Below are 22,832 nucleotides of genomic sequence, written 5' to 3' on the forward strand. Positions count from 1 at the left end.
TGCATCACAAATGATCTTTAACTTCAGTGATGTGTTTAAATGCTGGACGTTTATTGTCAGGCTAATGAGAGAGTCTGAACATTCTGTATCTATAAACTGCGTGTCTCGCTACATAATGCTTTCAAGAGGAGGCACCTATTGCCTCCGTCAGCTGGCAGGCAGAGCACTTTACAGCCAAGCTTTTGTATCACCTAGCTCCCATGATGGGGTGATCCCTGCTGCACTGATCAGGCAACAGGGCTGTAGCCGGGATCTTGGTCTTAGTTACTCATCTGTAGAAATGCTCTGTATTTTCAGTCAGCAGTCAGTCTCTGAAAACCCTCTAAGGCACCTCGGTCCAGCTGGTGGCTCGCTGGGTGCTTTTTTTCTGTTTCTTCTGATCTGCCCCCAAAAAAGACAGCCTAGATGGCCAAATGCTGCCTGCTTTCAACCAGCAGTGCAGGCCTGAGCAAGCGTTCCCACCAGCTTTTGGCTCTCCAGCTGCTGGGGGTGGGCTAGGGGAGGTGACGAGATCTCAGAAAACACCGATCTGGCCTCCAGAGCCACAAAAGTCAGTCCTTGCTCTAGGACCACACTGTTATCTTGTGTGAGGAGCTTTCAGAAAAGAGTCAGTGTGGAACAGAGTGAATTTAAACTGCAATTTTACATTACCCTAATTTGTTGGGAGTTGAAAAAGTGGGTCTCTACTTTTGCCTGGTGTGGGATGATCTGCAGCTCACTGGAGCACCTGATGCCACTCAAAGCTCAGCTTTCACCCTCAGTGGTGGTTTATGGACAAGACGGATCTGATGTAAAGTCCATTCATTACTGTCTGATTTCACAGGGAAGATACAGACTACATTGGGTAAGGACTTCGGCTGTATTATGGAGTGGCCTATACAGGAGGTGATTTTAGCATTTTTGCTTTTTGAGTAACCGAAGGAGAAAAGACCTTGGAAGAAAAAAACAAGGAGAAAAAGCCCAAGGAGAAAAGACTACAGAGACCTTTCTATTACCTTATCTGTATTACAGGGAAGGCCAAAAATGTATTAATACTGTTTGTCTAATGAGGGGGACTTCCAGAGGAAAATTTAGAGCATTTGAAAGACGTTTCTAACCAGTATGGTTTCAAAGAGAAATTTTAATGATTGAAGAAGAATAAACAGTCAATGTTAATACTACAATAAGTCTTTCTTGCTGTTTACCAACTGAGAAGGTGTATCAGTTAGCTGCTGTTAAATAGGTACAGCAGGACCAATTATGTCATGTAAGGTACCAACCTGTAAAATAAGAGGAAAAAAAAGAGCTGTATGACAGCATAATTGCAGTATAAGACATGCAGTGATCCAAAACTCCTATTTACGAACTGAGAACAGAATTGCTTGTGCAATGAGCATCCAGAAAGTAGGCTAAGGTAGTTTGTATTATGTCAGCTGATTCTTCTTTGGCATTCTGTTAATACTATGCTTACCTCTAACAGTGCTCCTTGAAAATAGCACTTTTTGGCAGGCCTGTTTGGATTGCATTTGTAGCCATCACACTTGGCAGCATGCAAGCATACATCTCGTTTAAAAAGGAAATTAATTTTCAAGATGATACATGTATGGTAGCTGTACTTAGATGTGATTGCCCCTGAAGTAACTATCTCCCTTTAGTGTTAGTTGTAGTACAGACCCTGTCGTGCTAAGCCTTGTACATACCTAAGCCTAGGAAGACCTTGCTGTTAGCAGAAAAGGGAGTGAAAGAAATGGATGATGCTGGAAAGCAAGGCTCCTGCTGGCTAATGAGGCTCTGTGACTCAGTGACCAGTTATGCCAGATGCCCAAAGTCTGTGAAATTAAGCACTGATATTTTTAGTCCTGTTCTGGTAACATACCCAGAAAATTATCCCTATACTCTTATTAACTGAAGAACTCCTCTGCTCAGATGACTTGGGCTGCTTCATGGTGATTTACAGAAGAAAACCTCACAGATTTTTTTTTTTTTCTGAAAGTTTAACAACAATGGCCTCACTTTTAGTTTTTAAGGGAAACATCTTTTTGCTCTGCAGTTTACAGCACTTGGCAAATGAGGCTGGTAATTATTAGAATTTCTAAATGCAATGCTGACAATTGTGAATTATTAATGCTTAATACCCTAAGAATGAAGGTTAGATTAACATCAGCATTTTCATTCCCTCCAACTTAAGTTTAGTGTTTTGCACCATATAACTAACTCAAAAGGATTTTAAAAAGTACCAGTCCCACTTTACAATTGGGGAACCCAACTCCAGTAAGCCAAAGCTCCTTGCTCAAAGCTGAAAGGACAAAGGGAGCAGTGCAGGAGGGATCCACCCGGTGCTGGAGTACCCAGGGTGGCATCAGAATTTTGTACCATGGACCAGGCAAGGAGGGCCCTGTGGGCCTTTGGTATAAAATAGCACTGCTTTATGCAAAAGTGAACAGAAGGGATTCACAATTTACATCAGTCAGCTTTTACACTGCCGATGCCACGGAATCTATGCAATGGTACGGTTGGAAAGGAACCTCGTTGTAAGGCAAGTCAAACTCTCACATGTCATCTAGGACAGAAAAGCCCTCACGAAGATAAGTAGTGGCTTCTAAAAGAGTGAAGGCAATACAGAGCCCAAGGGCTAATGGGTTTGCTGACACCAACGAAGTGAGACTATCTTGTGGGTGGCCAGGAGAGGGCACGTCGTTCCTGTGTTGTCAGCAGGTAAGGGCATTCTGCCAAATACAGTCACCTGCAGACTGCATTTAGAGGCAGCTCCACCTTCCTGCCCTTGCCCTGAGTGTCCCTCCCAAATCCAGCTGTGCCAAACCTCCGGATTTGCAATCAAGTGAAACCTGAAGTTCAACTTATTTACCTGTTCCTGAAGTTTCTAGTGGTATGGCACGCAGAAGAGCAGGAACTGCCTCAGGTTTTAATCTGCTTACAGAATTGTATCTGATTCCACCTATTTCAATATCTGTTAGCTAGATCTTTAACAGAAGCCCCTTTTGGAGGAATGAAGTACCAGACAAGCATGCAGGCCTCTGAGGACCACCACCTTGTCCTAGTGAACCGTACCTTATTATTGTTGGGAGCAGCCAGGTTCTGCAGCTCAAACACACTGACTTCTCCTTTGCTGTCTCCTACGAGAAGGCAGTCGGTGTTCTTAGCAAAGAGTACAGATGTGAATTTCACTCTTGGGTTGGCAAAGCATGAGGTCACGGGGTTCAAGCTGCAACCCAGCAGGGGCAAGAATTAATAGGTAACATTGCATTTGCCTGAGTGGACTATCATGTAAACTCTAGCAGTAATGCAGGCCAGATAAATGTTGCATGTTTTACTTTTCATGTTCTAGATTAACTCAAAAACTAAGAAGTGAGGCAGTGTTTTGTTTCGTCTCCACCAGAACAAAAATCCCTGCTGCTATTAACAAAGATATCCTGGTTGCCTAAAATCTGTCCTGTTGCCTAATATAGGGGGTGGGGGTTAATATTTTTATTATATGAATAATTTGCTTTTTGCTACTGCAAGATTTGGTGGGCCTCCTACTCCACTGCAGGCTTCATGCTGTCATTAATACTAAGTAGTACAGACCAGCGGTACAAGGCCACAGATTAACTAAGCTGCACATGAGTTGTACACCTACTTTACAGTAGTGGGAAAACATGAGAGGTATCTGAACTTCTGACCATCTTATCTTTATAAAACATCCAAAGCAGCTCAGTTTTGTTATTTTTCCTTTTAACTATGGCCGTGGTAGAATTTGTGATTTCTGGAGGGAAAAAAGCAGATTTACCCTTTAGCAATTCCATGAGGCATCCAGCTCCTTCTCTTATAACCACAATTCTCTGGTAATTGCCATATGCTTTTATAAAATGAGTATTTCAAATTGAAGTACTTTCAATAACTAAGCAAGCAAACAGCATGGAGCTGCCATGGTCTTGTAACAGTATTGATTAGGGATTAATGTGTAGCCTTTGTGCCATTAAGTTTCAGAATCTTCTTTGAGAAAACTAATTACTTACATGCTGGCACTAAGATCCCAAATTTCTGCTCTGCTTTCATTCACTGCTGCAAATATGCAGGCTGATTTTGGAGACCACATAACATCATGAACAAAAGCAGTGGTGGAACTGAAAGTTAGAATGGGCGTCTGTGAATCCTGGTGCCATAAAATAATGCTCCAGTCTGCAGAGCAGCTTAGGAACATGTCAGTGCTGAATGGATTCCAAGCGACTTTGTACACAGGACCCTTGGTGTTTGGGAAGAAACAAAAAAGAACTTTGTGTTATTCTAGAGCTACAGCCTCACAAGATGGTTTTTAATAGTGACCTTTCATGGAAATCCCTGACTGTCCTCTGACCTTAATAGCAAAACCAGCATTGTGTTATGTGTACCCATAGGAAATTAGGATGCAGCAGATGTGATAAGACAGGAGAGATCTTAGGAATAAAAAGCATTCAGCTGATTCTGTCCCTTCACCAGTTGTTAGGAGAAGCTGATGCTGAAAAGGCAGCTTCTTGGATGAAGCAGAGACTTTCAAAAAAAGAAGTGTTGTTAAAGTTCTGCCATCTTTCTCTCAGAGGTAAGGCTATTTAACTGTGGTTAGCAGGACAATCAGATTACTGTTTGTTTTCTTAAAATAAAGCCAGAACTAAAGCTTTAAAACAGTTTATAGTACAAGTTTTAATAAATTACTTAAAAAAAAATAATCCTTATAGCGTAGAAAGTAATCCTGTAAGGCTATGATGCTTTATGCTATAGGAATTCATTCCTAATATGAGAAAAGAAGTTTAAGCTTCTTTTGTTACAGATGTTTTGTTTAGTAAATATAAGCAAAGAAACTATTACATTTGTGAACTTAATTGAGCAGTTTCTGCTGTCATTACTTTTTTTACGTATCACTCACCTTATGGCCTCTGTATGTCTCTAGAAACTGCTCATTGCATGAACAAGAACATTTGTGGATATGACCCTCTTCTGTTCCAGCAAGATAAAAATTAGTATCCTAAAAGAAAGGTAAAAGTAGCCTATGCTGGATTAACCTATTTATCATTCATCCAAAAATCTATAAAGGACCGTATGAGTTTGGCAGTGACAGTCCTCTGAAGAACTAAGGTGGAGTTGCCAGGATGTGGTGTGGTGGCCTGCTTGCATATCTGCTGCAGCGGTGTATGTGCAGTAGATATAGTGGTGCCAGAATGTATGTGTGTTCTCCATTTATGCAGAACATACGCTGTGATTTTTGACTCCTGAAAATCTTGGACTTTCTGTGATCCACATGGGCAAATGTATGAATTCTTTAAATGCTCTCTGGACAAAATATTCAGCCGGACAAAGAGGAGAAGCACTGCCATCTAAGTCCTAGACTTGGTAGATGCTGAACAGTCAAATTGTTACTGATTTGACCAACACACAGAGGAAATCTACTGTAGGATCTGGCCCAAAGCAAATGTGAGTAATGTGGCTGAAATCATAGAGTTGTTCACATACAGGGATTACTTGATTGGTTTACCATATCATCCATTTTCAGTAAAACTGTTATTAGCTAAGAAGCAATTTTCTTTCAGAACTAAATATGCTTTAAATACCAGTGCAAGTCCTAGGCTAGTGCATATTAAAGTAGCTCCAGCTGAGCATCTCACCCCTGCTGCATAGTATTGCTGGATAATACTTTAGCCAGGATGGACTTTCTAAGCCTACCTTTGGATGGAAGTCAAAGCACATTCCAGCTGCCTGTTGAGATATCAGAGCTTCCCTTTTCCTTTCTTTCTCACCTGGTAATTTTTTCTTCTCACTTTCTGTTCGCTTTATTTTCATCAGATCTGTGCAAATAGCAAGAGTTTTTGTCAAACAAGTAAGTGACAGTGCTATGAATAACTCATGCTTCTTTGGAATGCTCAACAGCTCTTAAATGTTTTGTGTATGATACCTAGTATAAAGAATGTCACCCGAAATAAAATGAAGCCATTGCAATCTCAGGTATTATACCTCTGCAGAAAAGCTGCAGGGAAAAATGCTTACCAATGCAATCTAGTCTTTTCTGTATAAACCACTCTGTTATTCGGCCATCTGCTGAGATACAGATTAATCTCTCTTTTTTGCCATCTCCTGTTGCACCTCTGTCCTGTTCCACCCACCTCATTTGCCATACAGGACCTGTATGTTTATTTGAGGATTCACTGGGATAAAAGATGCACATAATAAATCATACATGAACAAAGACAAGACGATATATTTGAAAAATTAACCTTCCCCTTTGTAATGAACATCAAGCCTTATGACAGAAATGTTGTTTAGCTTTTCTTTAAGAAAAAAAAAAATTGAATATTGGCTGTTTTCCCAGGGAAAACGTTTGATACTTAGTTTCAGGGCACTGTTTATGGAGCCACCCTTAGGGCAAATGTCTCCCTGATCACTCACCCCACCCCTCATTTTCTTCTTAATTTCTGCTTATCCCTCACATATTCTGATGTTCTCTCCATTTTTGGCAAGTGGAATCAGTGAGAAAACACCAAAAGCTACCACTGATCTCCCATAAGGATTTATTATCCAGGGCAGGATTGTCCTAGTTAGTTAGTACATGGAGTATAAAATGATACGTGGTGATAACTTGCTTCATTTTCTTAAAAAGTCAGAGCATAATAATCATTTGTTTCACCTTTCCAAAGTGCATAACTCACTTTGTATGCACAGCAACAGCGCAGAGAGTTTCATATCCCAAATAAGGACCAGTGGTCTTAAAGTAATGTAAGCATTTATCATCAGAAATAACAATAGAGGATGATGGCAGTGCAGAGAGAGAATGGCAGTGTCTGAGGATTTGGCTGTATTGGTGTAAATAAGTGGAATGGGAAAAGTCTGTTTGGCCCACTCCGGCCCTTCCAGGCATTTATGCACTATCATAAATTTTTGCATCTGCAGTTTTGCTCCAGCAGCTTCTAGTATTTGAGAGTATTGTTTATGTAGGCATTTCCAGTCAAAACTGGAAAATACTGATGAAAGTTGGAAATGAAAAAATTGTGCAACATCCCTAAGCATTGACAAACCTTACTTATCTTAGACTGTTACTATTCCTCAGCTTCTCAGTTGTGGATATTCTTTTCTTTGTTATCTGCTAAGACGTGACCAAGGTGGGAGGAAATGGGAAATCATAGCCTTACCTGCTGTCCAAAAGTGCAGCGTCATTACAACTCCGTACATTATAGATTGTGACAGAACCATCATACATTCCAACCGCTAAAAGATTTGGGCTTGCCATAGAAAAATCCAAAGCAGTAACACCATGCTCACACTGGAAAATACGCTCTGGCCACTGACCAGTAGAAAAATACAAGAACATTTTTAAGTTAGTTGCTTAATTTGCCTCGGTCTTCTCAACACTGGATACTGAATTGCCAAGCTCTGCTGGAAAATTCAAGTGCTGATGACCATAGGGACTACTTCTAGACAGAAATTAGGTACTATATTCTAAATGATTCAGTTTACTTCTTGCTGCAACTGATAAAATTAGGAAAAAATAAAGGCTATGCAGAAATATGACACTGTAAAATAAGTTATATGGGCCTAGTCCAAGCCAAATACCTAAAAATCAAGTTCCCTAGGGTTCAGCTGAGTACAGCGTGAGGTTTTTGTTTGTTTGATTTGTTTTTTTTTCTTTTTAAAACAAACTTGGCATTTTGGAAAATTTCTCCAGTTGTTTTCTATCTTGTAATATGAAAGTAAGTTCCTTTCCAATTACAGAAACTTAGCTGAAGATAAAACATTATCTGACATACTTCAGGTAATCAGTAAACTGCTATTTTCATGTAATTTCTCCATGTAATCACAGAACTGATTCAGCTCTGTTAGAAGATTAAATCCTTAAAGAAGTCACTGCACCGAGCTCTTGAAATGGGAAACAGTAGGGTGTTAGTTTGCAAAGAAAGAACTGTATTTCAGTGTGCATGCCAGATCTTATTTCTCAATGTTAGGGACTTGAGGACTATGGTGACATCAGGGAATCACAAGAGTATTTGATTGTTGTTGACGTGATAAACATGCATCAAAGATGTGACTCTGCATGACTTAAATTAATCTAATACACAAGTTTGGCCAAGTGAAGTTTGTAGAACAAATCAAACTAAATTTGTGCAATCTGATGGCAAACAGATGGTTTTTACTGTGTCATTTTGTAACTGAGATTTCCAAGATTTTTTTAAAAAATGGCTCATTTAAAAAGGATTGCTTTTCAGGTAGATATGTAAATATGTAAATGTTACATCTATGAAATCTACTGTCTTTTTGACGGTATTATGAGAAGTTAGATTAGATAATTATATTATAAATTTTTAAGTTTTTTGCTTCAGCCTAACAGAATTTCATGGTACAACAGAAAATGGGTTGGAAAGGATAATCCTTAAATTTAAAATACAGAAGTTCTCTGTAATGAAAGTTTGGAAGTATTGAACAAATGCTGTATAGATTTTGAAAAACAAAAGGTAAATGGATTTATTTTCACATTTGCTGTGCTCAAGACTTTTCCAGTCTAAAAAATAATTTCTACACACCTGGGGTCTACCCACAGTAATAACAAAACAGATTTACAGTCTTGGGTAGGTGGCCCTAGGGGTTGGAAATGGGATACAGAGATCTGCATTGCTACGTTGCCTAGCATAGACTGGTACTACCTGAGACTTGTAACCATCTGTTGGTTGTTTGGTGGCCTGTGTACAATGAGTTTAGTTCCTGTGAACAGATGTCCATGTTACCAAACCACCAGTACAGTCAGCACCTCTGTTGGAAGTGTCAATTGAGAGGACTGACAGGCACAGAAACCGAACTGCTTCCTGCAGGCACTTTCTTTAGGTCAAGATTTAAGCACATTACTAGGTACTGCAGTTGGAATCAATTTTCCAGAACTGTGTGGTTTGGGCTAGCAAATTCAGCCTTACTGCCTAGGTCTTGCTTTTTGAAACAGGAAGAGGGAAATAAATAAAGCAGAAATAGTATAGCAGAAAAATGAATTGAAGAAAAAGAAAGAAAAACTGGTTGCTCATTACCATGGGGTTCTTCAATGACCAACAGCAAACCAAGCCTTTCTTCTGTTCTTTACAATCAAATGCTCCATAACCAACAGCTAAAAGATCCTAAAAGCACAGATTAACAAACAGATGTATCTCAGTTTAGCTCGAAGTTCACTTGTATATTTTTAAAAGGCAACTTTCTGCTAACAGTGACTCTCAGTGCAAAGTCTGGAAAAATAATGCTCATGTCATATACAAGTAGAATAACACACAAGAAGAAAAGAATTTCAGAATTTCTAGGATACTGGAAACTAGTTCAACTAGAAGTGCATTCACAGTCACTATCATTTGTGTTTGCAATCCCCCCTCCCTGGCCACCATAAAAATATATCCCTTTCCAGAGATGAAGATACATTATTCTGTAACCACATTTTAATGTGCAGTATTTAATGGAATATGTAATACTACTACTACTTTTATTTCTCAATGTTAAGCTGCAAAAGGACCTTCAGTGACCACTTCAAACTTCTAGTTTTTAGCACTCCACAGTGGGGTCCAATGAATTCCGTTCATTCCTTTCCATAAGTAGAAGTAAGAAACAGGAGCAAACCCTAGAATTCTAAGACTGAAGTCTATAAACGTGTCCAACTTTTTATAATACCTAGGGATCTGATGTACTAATAGTATGAAATGGTCTTTATTTTCTCTCTTTTTTTCCCTTGGGGCAATCTTACTGGTTTTATGTTTCTCATCCTACCTGCTTTTTAGCTTCCTTCCATTCATTACTTGTGTTGTGGCCATTAAGAGAGCTCTGTTGGAAAAACTGAGCCTTACATTACTCTGAAAGTGGAGATGTCCGAGTCATTCTCACCTCCACTGAAACTGAATTAAATAAACTTGGGCCAGCTCCTCAGAAATCTGTGCCTGTTACTATGCATCTTATACTTAAAGTTTGATGAATGCCACTTTCTTGGGAGATTACTGTTAGAAACAAAGATGTGGTATCCAAACTATCACGAATAAACTCCATCAATGGTGATAAAGTTTAGTAGCAGGGGTTTGAATTTCAACATCCAGTTCTATAACAGACCAAGTCTATCATCTTAACATTGCTTTTCAGGTGACCACCCATGGTAAACTGGACCAATTAAATTAAATTCTGGACCAATTAAAGCTGTTGTGATACAATTGTAGGAAAAGCCTAGCGCAGCTGTCCAACCTGTAGAATAATGTAGCAATATTGTTACATGGAAGGGCAAAATACAGAGAGTGGGATGCAAAGACAACCTACCTGACTGTAGGGATGAATCCATTTCTCTGAGATCTCTCCCAACAAAGGACATCAAAATCAGGAGTTTATTTACACCAACAATTACTTATACCATTTTGTAAACAGCTAAGAAAAAGCAATTTGTTAACTCACTGGGTTTACTTTGCTCCAAGCCATAGTGCTCACATTGTGACCACTAGTTAAATCACATATATATGACCACAGCCGTTCCAATCTGGGAGGCACAATTTCTTCTGGGGTTTTATTTAGATCTGACAGAATTGATGGGTCAACAAATGTATCCTTCTGCTCTTCCTTATCCTTCTTTTCCTTGTCATGCTCTTCCTGTTTAGCTTCTTTCACTGCTGCTACTGTACCACTCATGTCTGATGTAACATCAGGATCTAAAATGCACAAATATGGTAGAGCCTGAGTAGTAACATTTCATTCATCTAACTCCAGTCATTCACAACAGAAGAAAAATTTGCCCTTTCAGCAAATATTTTGCAGAAAAAAAAAGTGAAGATTTGAGGAATTAAGACATCGTAACTTCTAAAAATGTGGCTAAAATGTTGATAGGGACATGGAAGATGGCTCGAGCAGGCTGTAGTGTGCCAGTTATGCTCCAGGTGTTTGAGTGGATTTAGCTACCTAGCAACATGTTATGAATTTATGTCCACCCCCCACCAGGAATGTTTCTAATCTCTTATATTTAAATAATTATTTAGACAGGGATTTTTTTTAAGTTACATGCCAAACTTTAAAGAGCCACATTTATGCATTGATGCTGTAACACTGTAGCTAAGTTACATGATGCTGTAGTAAGTTGCTCATTTCTTAGGAAAATTAAGTGTAGAGCATATTTTTAGACTGTGTTTGCGAAGTATTTTTTTGTTTACTCACCCCTTTATTTTATGTAATGTGCAAATCATAAATTGATCTCAGATCACTGTTAACAAAATAAGAACATAGTAACTGCCATTTTGTCAGAACAAAAGTTGTCCTGGCCAGTATCATGCTCCAGCTGTAGCTAGTTCCTGTAGAGTGATGGAATGCAACAGGTTCTTGCCTGACAAACTGAAACTCTCTTTGATACAAAGAGGTACAATACAATAAAAGCAGTATGAAGCCCTTTTTTTTTTTCTTTTTTAAATCCCTGTGTTAACTTGAAACTCCTGGAAAAGGTAAAATATTACTTAGCACTTGAGTCCAGGTAATGCCTTTTAACAATCTGCAATGAATGTACTTTATGTTAGGCACTGACCATCTATCAGGCTAAAACTTCTGTTTAGCATCAGACTCCTTATAAAATTAAAAAAAACCCCACCAAACAGTAAAAGACTTTCCAATAAAAAAAATGGTTGGAGAAGTAGCAGAATTAATCTGTATCTTAACTGTCAGTAAACAAGTTTGACTAATATTTTGAGTAAGTCTCAGTTTGTGGTGTTAAAGGGAGATGAGACAGCTCAGAACTCATTTATTCAATTCTTCCACCAAATATAGTAGGGTTGTCTGTTGAAGTGAATGTAAAATTGCAAAGTTCATGTTGACATCTCATAAACTCTCTCCTTTTCTTTGTCTATTTCTTAAATGACTTGTCATCTGTAAAGACATTCAATGAGGGACATAACTCCATGACTTTCAATAGCATGCAAAGCCTTGTGCTGAAACCAGGGCAGCCAATAAGAAACAAACCTATAAGGACAGGAAACTGCCGATAAGCTGCAAGTTTGGGTTGAAAAATATTCTCCATTAGAATCCTCTCCATGAAAAACAAATTCTGCTGAAAGTTTTCTGACGTTAATATAGCTTCTGAATGGCATTCCTCCTCTTCGTGGATTCTGGCAAGAACAGCACTTTCCGAAATCATTAGAGAAGAAGTTGTGCTGCCTGACAACAGATAATATGGGAAAAAAACAGTTTTAACATGATAATACTTTGCACATAGAAGTCAAGGGGATAAGAAGTCTCCTCTTCCTCCACCTGCAAAAAGCATAGAAGAATCTATCGTGATCAGAAAATACTTACATTATTAATTTTTTCTTGCTTTAATTTTGTTTTCTTTTATTGATCAAATCGTATGATGGGATACTTCTGGAATTTTTTACAATTGGTGGTCTGCTTCTAGTGTCCTAAGTAACTTAGTACCAGCAAACTTTGTCACTGACTATTTATCTTTATTTAAGATCATTTATGATGGCATTGTACAGAAAAGGTCTCGGTGCAGACCTGTCCAAGGTTCTTTAGCAAACTCTCTTTCAAGTGCAGACAGGCAGACCAAGCATTTTCTTCAGGTAGTTTTCACCACACAGCATAGTGATATACATGGTTTAGAAGGATGAAAACATGGCAGAAATGTAAATCTGGAAAAATGTTACCTCTGTTGGAAGAGACCAACATAGTCTGATTGTGCTTTTTAGTTGTATGAGATTTGCTGCTTCTCCCAGTTGTGGCTCTGCTACCTTCTGCTTTTGACGTAGGTTCTATTTCTGATACATTAAATGAATCATACAAGTCCCAGGAAGTGACCAGCATCCCTAGAAATGAATTACACTGTATTATACAAGTCTCTTGTTTTGGTACGTTATTAAAAGGACAGCTGAGCGGAGATTTACTTTTTGTACTACACTCCCAACTGTTCTTGAAACCAACCGAGGGTCAGACAAGGCTGTAGCAACAGCTGTTGTGTCATTGCAGCAGCTGCATCAGGGTCTTCTGGGTGTGTGGCTTCCCTTCAGCAGGGCATCTCCCAGGGAAACAATGCTCCATAACCTTGCCTTTGTGTGCTCAGCCTTTCAAACCTGGGTTGGAATGAGCCCTGCTGATGCTCAAGGTATGTTTTCAAATCAGATTAACATCTATTTTACTTTTTTATTTTCATTCATTTTACATACACTAACAAACACAAAGGAAAAATGTTTGGAACAGCATTCCCCATAGTTTTCTTTGGCCTCCTACACAAAAAAAAATGTCCATAGTGAGGCAAAGCTCAGCACGCGCATCTAAAACCCAGTTATTCCTCTATAATTTTTTTAGAGCACTGAGGTTGAACATTTTGTAAAATTGCATCTATCATCTTGTAAGACTGCCAAGATTTTTCTGCTTTCCCCAAGATTTTAAATCTCGTAAGAGAGGTTCTCTTCTGTGCATTATGGCAAATAGAAATAGAGACTAGTGTCACTGAGAAGTTAAGGGGAAAAGAAGGAACTGTGTGCTTTCACATTTCAAGAGCATAGCTGAGTATTAGGTGAAGTCCTGCCTCCTAAGAAGCACACTCTGCTTGAAAAGTGCTGAGGCAGGCAGGACACAGCAGCTCTCTGCTAGCGTAATGACTATTTTATTGCAATGGATACAGTGTACCAGTACCAATGTTCAAGTTTTAGGAGGGGCAGAAAAGGCCCCCACAAATCATGCTAGCCTGTCTGAACTTAAAGCTCTGGAAGTGAAAGTTGAGGAGACATCTCCTGCTTAGAGATGGAAGAAAGAAAAAACCCTTTCCTCAGTATCCTACCTGTGTGCGGGGAGTTTTCTGTATGATCTAGCGGTATGCTGGAGTTTTCCCAAATAAAAATTTAATAAGTAAACTAAATGTAATAATGAACCCAACTCCCAAGGGTACAATGTAGTAAATGACAGCCCGTTCTTATTAAATACCCTTTCCTATATGGCACTCAGAAAGTTTACCTTTATCTTCCATGATGATTTTGTCACATTGCACTTCCTTGTTCTTTGCAGCGCCGTTAATGGTTTGCATCATTTTTTCTACAAAGCGATCGTTACCAGGTCTGTTTTTGCAAATGTCAACATAAATCCTATTTCGCTCCCTCGGCGGGGGGGGGGGGGGGGGAAGAGAAAAAGTGTATATTGACTTTCTGAAAAACATTTGCATTCAAATTCTCAGTGTATTTAACCACAAGTTGAACAGGAGAGGATACTCTGTGTCATAAATTTACTGCTTGGGTTTTTTTTTGATTGCTAGTTTTTATTTCACTCTACGTATCATCTTTCAGCAGGTATTTCTGGCTTTGTGATGCTGTTCTAAAACAGAAATGGCCTGTAGAGGTAGGCATCAGCAAAAATCCCTACTCCAACTACCTTTGTACTTTGGTGGAATTCAGAGGAGTTCAGAAATATGTAGCTCTCATCACTTGGGAGTGAAAGGCAGTGTATCCAAGAGACAAAAACAGAACTAGTACATTTCTATTTTGTCCAGCCTTTAGGTTCTGTAGGAATAGTCAGTGGGAACTGTGAAACTTTTTTCATTATTTTGGTTTCAATGTTCTAACAGCAGACATAGATTATACCCTGCCTTAGTCCACCAACAAGTTGCTGTGCTCAGGTCTGTTCCTATACAGTTGGCAATACAGGCTGTGTACTCCAGCTAAGTCTGATTCATAGGATACACTTCCTCTTCCTTCTTCCCAAAAATCACTCCAGTGTGATTCACAGACAGTGGCGGTTGGAGTCTAACCATGAACTTTGTGTGTATACTAGTGGAAAAACTCCTTGTTTGACTTGCCAGTTGCAGTACACTGCATCTCAGGCTTTGGGGCTTACGTCTACAAAAGCTGTGTGAGAAGTCTGTCATCCGTCATGGAGAGAACTTTGCTGCACTCTGTTCCAGTCAGCCCCTGGGAGTAAGCCAAAAAACCTATGAGTTCTGGGTTAACTCCCTACCAAAGTTCATGATAGTCCAGGGAGGAGACTCTGAAGTGGCAACACAGTAGATGCAACTAAGGGGAGACAAAGTGTTTTAACAGGCAACATCACTTGTGGTGGTGTGAGGTTTCTTCTAGCTAGAAGCACTGTGCAGAGCTTCAGAGGAAGCCAAGGCCTGCCTAGTTTGTTTGTATCTTTGTTATTAAGAAACAATTAGCTGTAAAGCTACACACAAGAATCAATGCAGAGGTTTGCAATTTCTTACTGTTTTCATTAAAATTAAATGGTGTAATTCATGTATACCACACTTCTCCATCTTTTCTTTCCCCCATCCCTTGTGTGTTCTCTTGTCACCATCCCCCACTTTTGCTAATCTGCCTTAATTTATTAGTGAAAGAGGGTATTAATTTGATCAACAGGAAGGAGTTGTAAGAAATTTGGGCTATCTTGACAGAAGAGACTCAAGCCTAATATGGCTTTAAACAAATGTGAAATGACAAATTTTAGTAGTCAGAACACTAAAACTACTATGTGTGAGCAGCCTGTTCAGGATTTTGTGGTCAGCAGAAGTTGTGCGTGCTGAGCACACTACATGCATGTACACAATTACCAATATACATACAGAACTCTTCCAGCATCTTCTGATTCTACAGACACCACAACAGATGGCATATCCAATATCCAGATAGTTTCCGTCTCTGTGAGGTAAATATCCACTCTCCTATCTAAGTCTTCATTTGTCCATTCTTTTATCTCCTCTTGCCTCACCTGCACATCTGAAAAATTATATGAGGTTAACAAGCGAGACCTTTTCTGCTCTAAATTTAAAAGAGGACGAATTAATTCTGAAACTATTGTAATGATCAGGAGCCAAAATTTGTGAGGCACTGAGTTCCTTCAAAGTGCTGGGCATCTCACATCCACGTACCGCAGTGTCTCACAAAACACAGTGCTCCAAAGAACAGTTTAAATCTATAATTATACAGTGTGTGTTCTTTACCAGATAAGCTAACAGTTGTGTCTCGTCGAGAGCCAGGTTCTACTATTTCGTCTAGTACAGACTCAGTTGTTGATGCGTTTGATAGAGAAGTACTGCTGCTTCCATATGTCCTTCAGTAACAAAGAAATAAGCAGAAATACTATGTGAGAGTCCAGATGTCAGTTAGCAAAGCACTACAAAAATAGCAGTGTTGTTATCAGGATAAACCACAGAAGACTGTAAGAGCACATACAATGATGCTTGCATTGTAAAAGAAGTCACAGAAGGTTAGGAAAGAAAATAATGAAATGGTTTGAAAAAGACTTAAAAAGGAAGAATTCCTCTGACAGCATATCCTCAGGCATTAAATAGCTGATGGAAAAGAAGCTGTTGAGCTCTCAGATTCATTCTTAGCATATTATAACGTGAAGTGTTGGCTACCTACTGTGTGATAACACATACCCACAGGTAGCACTGTTCTCAACCAGAATTAAGATCCTTTGGTGCCTTGCATGTACTGAAATGTCTTTGAAATGCACAAGAAACTCATCTGAAGGATTAACTTGTTAACAAAATGTTCATAGTGGTGATATCTGTGATAACTAGCAGTTAAACTCAAAACTTAGGTACAGTTGGGAGGTTTGTCAAGAGATTTTTCTCCTCAAAAGCTGAGTGTGAGCAATTATACACATACAAAAGGCATTTGAAAAAGACCGTTTTTAAGATTTGTGTTGAAAACTAAAGTTAAATCATTTAATTTTGTTTTCTAAACGAAGAGCTCTTGTCTCTAAAAAGGGTGCATTTATTTTTCAGGCGATACTTTGTATTTTTACGTCAATTTTTTTGTGTCTATTTCGTCCTGGTTAATATCCCTACCTCTAGGATTATCCCTTATGATAGCCACCTTAGGAAGCATGACAAAAAGACAGTTCTCACATAACAATCTTTTTGTCAGACATCACAATGGCATTAACTTTGAGAAAGAAAACCACAAATAATGCTTTAACTTGTATTTTTTTTCAGTGCTGACTTTACCAGTCTTTTAGTCCTTTTGATTAAATAAATAGCATCTCCACTCCATACAATTTGAATGTGTACACACCATTGGATAAAGTGATGTGGTTCATTATTTTTCATTTTAAACACAAATAGTTATTTACTTTCTTTTGCATGACTTAATTGAGTTTGTCAGCCTGAAGATAAAATGGCTCAAGTCCATTGACTTCGTTTATTCCCTCTGTACTGAAGGTTTGTAAATGAAAGCTAGTAAGTAGTGAAACACATAATTTAGCAGTTTTAACTCAAAAGTTTTCATAGAAGAACATTTTTGGAAGTGCATGCACAAATGCATACAGAGGTTAACTTGCTTAAGTTAGTTTAAAAGAGAGGATTCTTATTATGGTAACAATATTTTGACAGTTGAACTGAAAGAGTCAAGTTTTTAAAAAGGGTTGTCTGTACTGAATAAGTATCATTAAAAACTGACAAAATACTTTAAAAGAAATGTATAACTCTTCAGTGAAACCAGACCTTTTGTTTCCAGAGCATTTTTCCATACTCACAACTAAGCAGGTACTGATATATTCCAGTTTTTGAAAAAACATGCTTGGGGAAGGCAGAGAGCATCTGAAGTAGCTAAAGGGAGTATATTAACGAGCTGCAGATGCCCCTTCTCAGCTGTACAGCCTTGCTCAGACAACCAGAGCACAACCTCCTCTACCTTTAAGAGAGTGTTTTGTCACATACGCTCTGTCACAACTTTGTATGCAGGCCTAACCATTACAAAACCTGCAGTTTGGATGTCTGCATTTTTGAACTGTGAGGTACTCATCACTGTCTCTAAAAATGGTCCATTCTGGTATGTTACATAAAAAAATGTTTTTTAAGAAGAATTTGAATAAAATTAGACACGGGAGTGCGTGCTGTAGTCTGCTTTCACTTGTATGTATTAGCATTTCAGCAGTAGTTCTGACATAGTCAGTCATGAGAACTGACAAATTCCGTTTATTCTATTTGTTACTATTCCTCAAATTTTAAATGACAACTATGACAGGCATATTTCTGTATTTTGACAACAGAGTATAATTATTAGCCCTGCGTAATTATTCCAGCTCTCAACCTCTCTGAAGATCAGATGTGTGGCTGCGGCAGGGTAGGTACCCTGTGAGACAGGATTTAAGAGACAGCATATTGGCTTACCTTGAGAACGAACCTAAAGTACCATTCACTCCTGATGTCTGATGCATGGAAAAAGAAGAGAGAAAACCAGATCCTGTGGCCCCAAAGTAAGCACTTGATGCTAAGAGCTTGCCCTGCCTGGGTAAAACAGTATTTGGATCTGAACGGAAGAGTGGATGGGGTGTCACATCCTTTCCTTCATCATCAAAAACCTGAAGAAATATTTAAATAATGATAACAGTTTCACTGGGTTCCCAAAACAAGCGACAGTGATGAGTCTTGCAACATTTTATCCCATCTGGAACAAGAAGACCCCAATCCAGGCAGGAACCTGACAGAATAGACAGGCATCCCCTCTCTACAAATGATGCCTAATATACACCAGGACAGGAGCGAAGGGGTTTGCATTCCTGCTTTCCCTTTAGAGTTCAGCCTTGAGAGGGCTGTCACCTTTGCCTGGGACTGCTTTGGGACTCTCTTTGTAGAAATGGTTGCAAAATACCTAGAAAAACTCTGTTTCTCCCACTATCAGAGCCACTTCTCCTTCTTGGTCAACCTCATTGTCTTTTCTGGCTCATTTATTCCATAATGACTATTGAGAGTAGCTTATTGACTGTAACTATTCATGTCAAATTAACATTACAGCAAAAGCAATGAGAGAAACCATTATGCATCTTTTTTTATTATACTGCTCAAAATATTTTATTGTATTCAGTAAGGTCTTTAAACAACTCTCAGATTATATTACGGGAATCTTCTATTTTTTACATAAAGACATACAGGTGCTACAGTCAACATATCTCACATAGATTTGAAAGCAAGTAGTTCTCAGTCAGTAACAGGAGGAGAACTGTTACTCTGATTTTTATTATTATTATTATTATTATTATTATTATTATTATTGCAGATTGTTTTCGGACACTAATCATCATTTCAGAATGGATTAAGCTCCTGGATCATTTTCTTTCTCCACAGCTCTTCAACTTCAGACATGCCTTTTCTTTCCTCCTCCCTCTCCCACTTCCTTTCTGACAACTTTCAACATCCACAATAACTCACATTTAAAACTTTTTAGTAATAGTGTAAACGGCTTCTCACCCGTGTGGCATACTTGTTACCCACAAGAGACGCCCTGTCCACAGCTTTGCCATCGGAAGTCGTGGACAGGCTTCTGCAGCTCGCTGCTTTATGTGCATAGATGCCACTGAGGATGCTCGCTCGTCTTTGGCTACCAGAACTTGCTCCTGATCCTTGCCTTACCCTGAAATCAGCCGTAGAAGTTCCGTTTCAATCGACAAAATACAAGCAACCGAATACGATCACCAAATTACTTGTCCCTTAACTTTCATGAATGGTTTGAAAGATTTAAACTATTCGGGATGATAATCCTGAAATAATTCCTTCAGAAAAATCTCCGTTCAGCTGCTTAAGCGCTGATAGGAGGGGCGAGGTGGGCGAGGGGGGGGGGCGATGCCTGCTGTAAAATAAAAGCCTGAAAGACGTTTTACTGGCGTTTGGTTTTCTGGGGCTAAGCTTACAAGCGGGAACTAATGTGGCAATAAAAGGGGCTGCGTGCGGGGCCGGTTACACAGGCACGCCGTGGCGCATTGCTGCCCGCTCGGAGCGGGACACCGGCGGGAGCCCCCCCGCCCCTCCCGGCCTAGCCCCGACCCCGGCCCGCCGTGACTGGAGCCGCCTGAGGGAGAGCCGCCGCGCAGGCCCCGAGCCGGGACAGCCCTTGCGTGGGCTGCCCGCGGAAAAAGCGCTGCCGGGGACCCCCCCGCCCCGTACCCCCGGCCACTCACAGGGGAGGCCGCCGGCCGCCGGCGGGGCCCTGCATGGCGACGAGGGTCGGCGGGCACAACGCGTCGCGCCGTAACCACGGCAACGCTCGCCAAGACGCGGCGCGGCGATTGGCTGCCCAGGGACGGCGCCGCTGATAGGTCGGGCCGCGTTCTCCCCCACCGCGGCCGCCCGCCTGAGAGAGGGACCCCCCCGCGCCTCACCGCGGGGCCGCGGCCTCCGCGTCCCCGGGCTCCTCTCCCTGCCCGGCCGGGCTGGGCCGCCCAGCGCCCGCCTCATCTCGCCCTTCTCCTCCTCCTCCTCCTCTTCCTCCGCCGCCCCGGGGCGCCCGCCCCCTGCCCGGCCCGGGGGCTCCTCCCCTGCCGTCAGGGCCGCGGCAAGCCCCCGCTCCCCCCCCTTTGTCACTGAAGCACAAAGGTCCTCGGCGGCCCGGGGAGACGGGAGCTCCCTCCGCCCCGCCGTAAAACTCGGCCCCGGTGGCGGGGATCGGGGCAGGTGTGGGCTTTTTGAGGGGGAAGGTTTAGGGATTTGGGTTTTGGTTTTTTGTTTGGTTTTTTTTTTTTTTTCCCCTCGTTTGCTTGAGTCAGCGGCAAAAGTTGCATGCGTGGGTGCTTTCCTTTCAGCGTCGCCCCACGGGGACCGTTTTTGAGGATTTAAAATGCGGTTCGTCGGGAGAAGGGGTGGCAGAGGGGCGGCTCGGGAGAGAACTGCGGATCGTAAATGATCTGTGCGCCTCTGAAAGGGGGCAGAGCAGGAGCGGGCAGCCCCCAGCCCCAGGCCAGCAGAGACTTGAGGCAGGGGGAAGAGCAGAGGCAGGCTTTCCCCCTCCCCCGAGACGGGGGCAGACAGGCTTTTCCAAAGTGTTTGACAGGCTACCGTGTCCTCCTCACTTCCAAGAGCAATTGTAATGCCAGACTTCGGGATCAGGAGCCCTCCCCTTTGCCTCGCAGGGCTGTGCGTGTCCTTGTGTCATCAGCCCTAGGACAGAGCTGAACCTGGGCAGGTGAGGCAGCCGGGGAAGGTTTTAGGGAAAAGAGGCAGAATTAGGACTGGACGTCTGGGGGTTTTTTTGGTTTGGTTTGGTTTTTTTTTTGGGGGGGGGGGGGCCTTTAACGTAGGACCAACCTAGCGTTGTGGGTATTATCTCACCCGAGAGCGTCCCACACAGCAGCAGCAGGTCAAGAGCTGTTTCCCTGAAGACCTCCCTCCTAACGCTTCGTCGTCGGTGAGAGAGCTTCCACGCCTGTGCGCCTCACCGAGTGAGTACGACTGCCGGGTCAGGAGCCAGGCGGGAGGGAACGGCACCCACACCGACTCTACGGCGCCGGGCATCTGATTTTTATTTCATTTTTTTTTATTTTATTTCATTGTTTTAAGCCGGTCCTGCCAAGCCCTAAATGGCGGCGGCGGCGGCTCCCGGGGCGGCGGGGAGCGGAGCGGGGCCCGCCGCCTCACCGCTGACAGGGCGGGGGCGGGGCCTGCCGCTTGAGTGACAGGCGGCGGCAACGGCGGGGGGGGGGGGCGCCCAGCAGGCTTCCCGCGCGTTCCGCGGGTGGGGGGAGCTGTGCGCGGTGACGTAGCGCGTGGCGTGCCCCCTCCCTCCTGCCCGCCCCGGCCCCCCGCCGCCGCGCAGACCGTGACCCGCCGGCGCCGTTTCCTCCGCCGCGGCGGCGATGTGACCCCTCCCCGGCCCTCCCCTCCCTCCCTCTTCCCCCCCCCCCTCCCCAACCCAACCCCGCCGCCGCCCGCCGGCCCGCCCGCCCGCGCAGCGAACATGGCGGAGGTGAGAGCGCGGCGGCGGCGGCGGGGGGGGTGGTGGTGTGTGGGGGGGGAGCCTTCCCGGGAACTTGTTGCGCGGGGGCCGCGGCCGGGCGGAGCGTCCCACAAGTTAGTTGTGGGGCCGGGGAGGTGGCGTATCCAGACCCCGGGACGTCGTGTCGGGTCCGCGGTACCCGTCCGTTTCCCTCCGGGGCCTACTGCCCCGGGACGGGGAGCTTCGCCCCGGGGCGCCGGGCCCGCCTCGGCGGCGGGAGGGACCCGAGCGCGGCCCCGGGCGGGTGGGTCGGTCGGGGACCTGGAAGCGGCGCCTCCCGCCCGAGGGCGGCACCGGGAGGTGGTGGTGGTCGCCGCCGGGCAGGGGTCCGTGCCTCGTCCGCGGGTCGGGGAACCGAGGCTCAACCGGTAGCAGCCCTCTCGGGGGAGATGCTAGAGAGCGGTCAGCGGGGGACCGGGCCCTGCTCCCGAGCAGCGAGGGCGGGGGAGAGGGCAGCGGAGCGAGGCCTGTGCTTTCTTTGGGACAGGGTTCGCGTTTGGGGGGGAGAGGGTGGAAAGTAGGGTAGCCTTGGCTGCTCTGGCATGGGGGGGGGGTGTTAATCCCTTCGGGGTGGAGAGGGATGCGCTTCTTGCCAGCTCCTGCTGCCTGTCTCTGTCCCAACGTGATGGAATCGTTTCTCCCAGGCTTTGATCGGAGCACCATTGCTCGAGGATAAAACACATATTTATTTTCTTTAAATATCTTTTTGTAGCCGTTAAGACAAAGAGGAACTGTCTTTATAGATAGAAGGGCAGCCCTTCCAGCCTCCTAGGAGGGAGACCTTTCTTCCAAAAAAGGGAGAAGGGCCATGCAGGGGAGTTGTAGGAAATGGGAAAAAGCTTATTGACCTCTTTTTTTTTCTGTGGGAGGCAGAGCGAAATACGTGTTTGATTATTGAAGTGTGGATTTGTCCATCCCGATTGTATCTGGAAGAGCAGCTCTTTTGCTTCTTAGGAGGCAAGTTAGGACAAATGAATAGATAATTCATTAAGTTTTCTTCAAATTATCCTACGATTCCGATATTAAGGTAATTTGCTGCTTGAACGGTGTTGACAAATGAATTGGAAATGCTTACTTGAAAGGCATGCTATTAACAATAAAATAAAATAAATCCCTTCTGTGGGACAGGCGTTTCTTCTAGCCAGACTGGGGGGA

The 22,832-nt window shown here is 42.7% G+C and overlaps 2 protein-coding genes across 8 annotated transcripts in view; one reads left to right on the forward strand and one right to left on the reverse strand.

Moving 5' to 3' along the window:
* Positions 1-1,109: 1,109 nt before the first annotated feature.
* Positions 1,110-21,147, reverse strand: DNAI4 (dynein axonemal intermediate chain 4). Of its 5 annotated transcripts, none has more exons than XM_075037329.1 (17): positions 21,014-21,147; positions 19,160-19,322; positions 18,083-18,273; positions 15,905-16,014; positions 15,527-15,680; positions 13,930-14,069; positions 12,624-12,782; positions 11,941-12,135; positions 10,399-10,649; positions 9,012-9,098; positions 7,134-7,285; positions 5,995-6,152; positions 5,674-5,795; positions 4,880-4,978; positions 3,996-4,222; positions 3,049-3,202; positions 1,110-1,259 (listed from the first exon to the last, which is right to left on the reverse strand). In XM_075037329.1, exons 3-17 carry the CDS (start codon positions 18,127-18,129, stop codon positions 1,215-1,217), a joined length of 2,100 nt encoding a protein of 699 aa, XP_074893430.1. In that variant the 5' UTR covers positions 18,130-18,273; positions 19,160-19,322; positions 21,014-21,147; the 3' UTR covers positions 1,110-1,214. The 5 variants fall into 5 exon arrangements, 4 of the variants coding, with proteins under 4 accessions (XP_074893430.1, XP_074893428.1, XP_074893427.1 ...); XM_075037327.1 differs by lacking the exon at positions 21,014-21,147 and adding an exon at positions 19,867-20,060 and having other exon boundaries at positions 13,930-14,030; XM_075037326.1 differs by lacking the exon at positions 21,014-21,147 and adding an exon at positions 19,867-20,060.
* The window catches only part of MIER1 (MIER1 transcriptional regulator), a 43,348-nt gene continuing 40,775 nt past the window's right edge, over positions 20,260-22,832 (forward strand). Inside the window, exon 1 of one of the 3 annotated variants that reach the window (XM_075037332.1) lies at positions 20,260-20,867. Coding sequence is in view for 1 of the 3 variants with exons in the window: in XM_075037330.1 (XP_074893431.1) it covers positions 21,639-21,647 (9 nt within the window). In the remaining 2 variants the exon portion in view is untranslated. Of the gene's footprint in view, positions 20,868-20,924; positions 21,648-22,832 lie in introns of those variants that run through there. The other 2 variants (XM_075037330.1, XM_075037331.1) reach the window with 2 other exon arrangements.

The sequence above is a fragment of the Buteo buteo genome, chromosome 10 (assembly GCF_964188355.1).
Source record: "Buteo buteo chromosome 10, bButBut1.hap1.1, whole genome shotgun sequence".
Classification (NCBI taxonomy): Eukaryota; Metazoa; Chordata; class Aves; order Accipitriformes; family Accipitridae; genus Buteo; species Buteo buteo.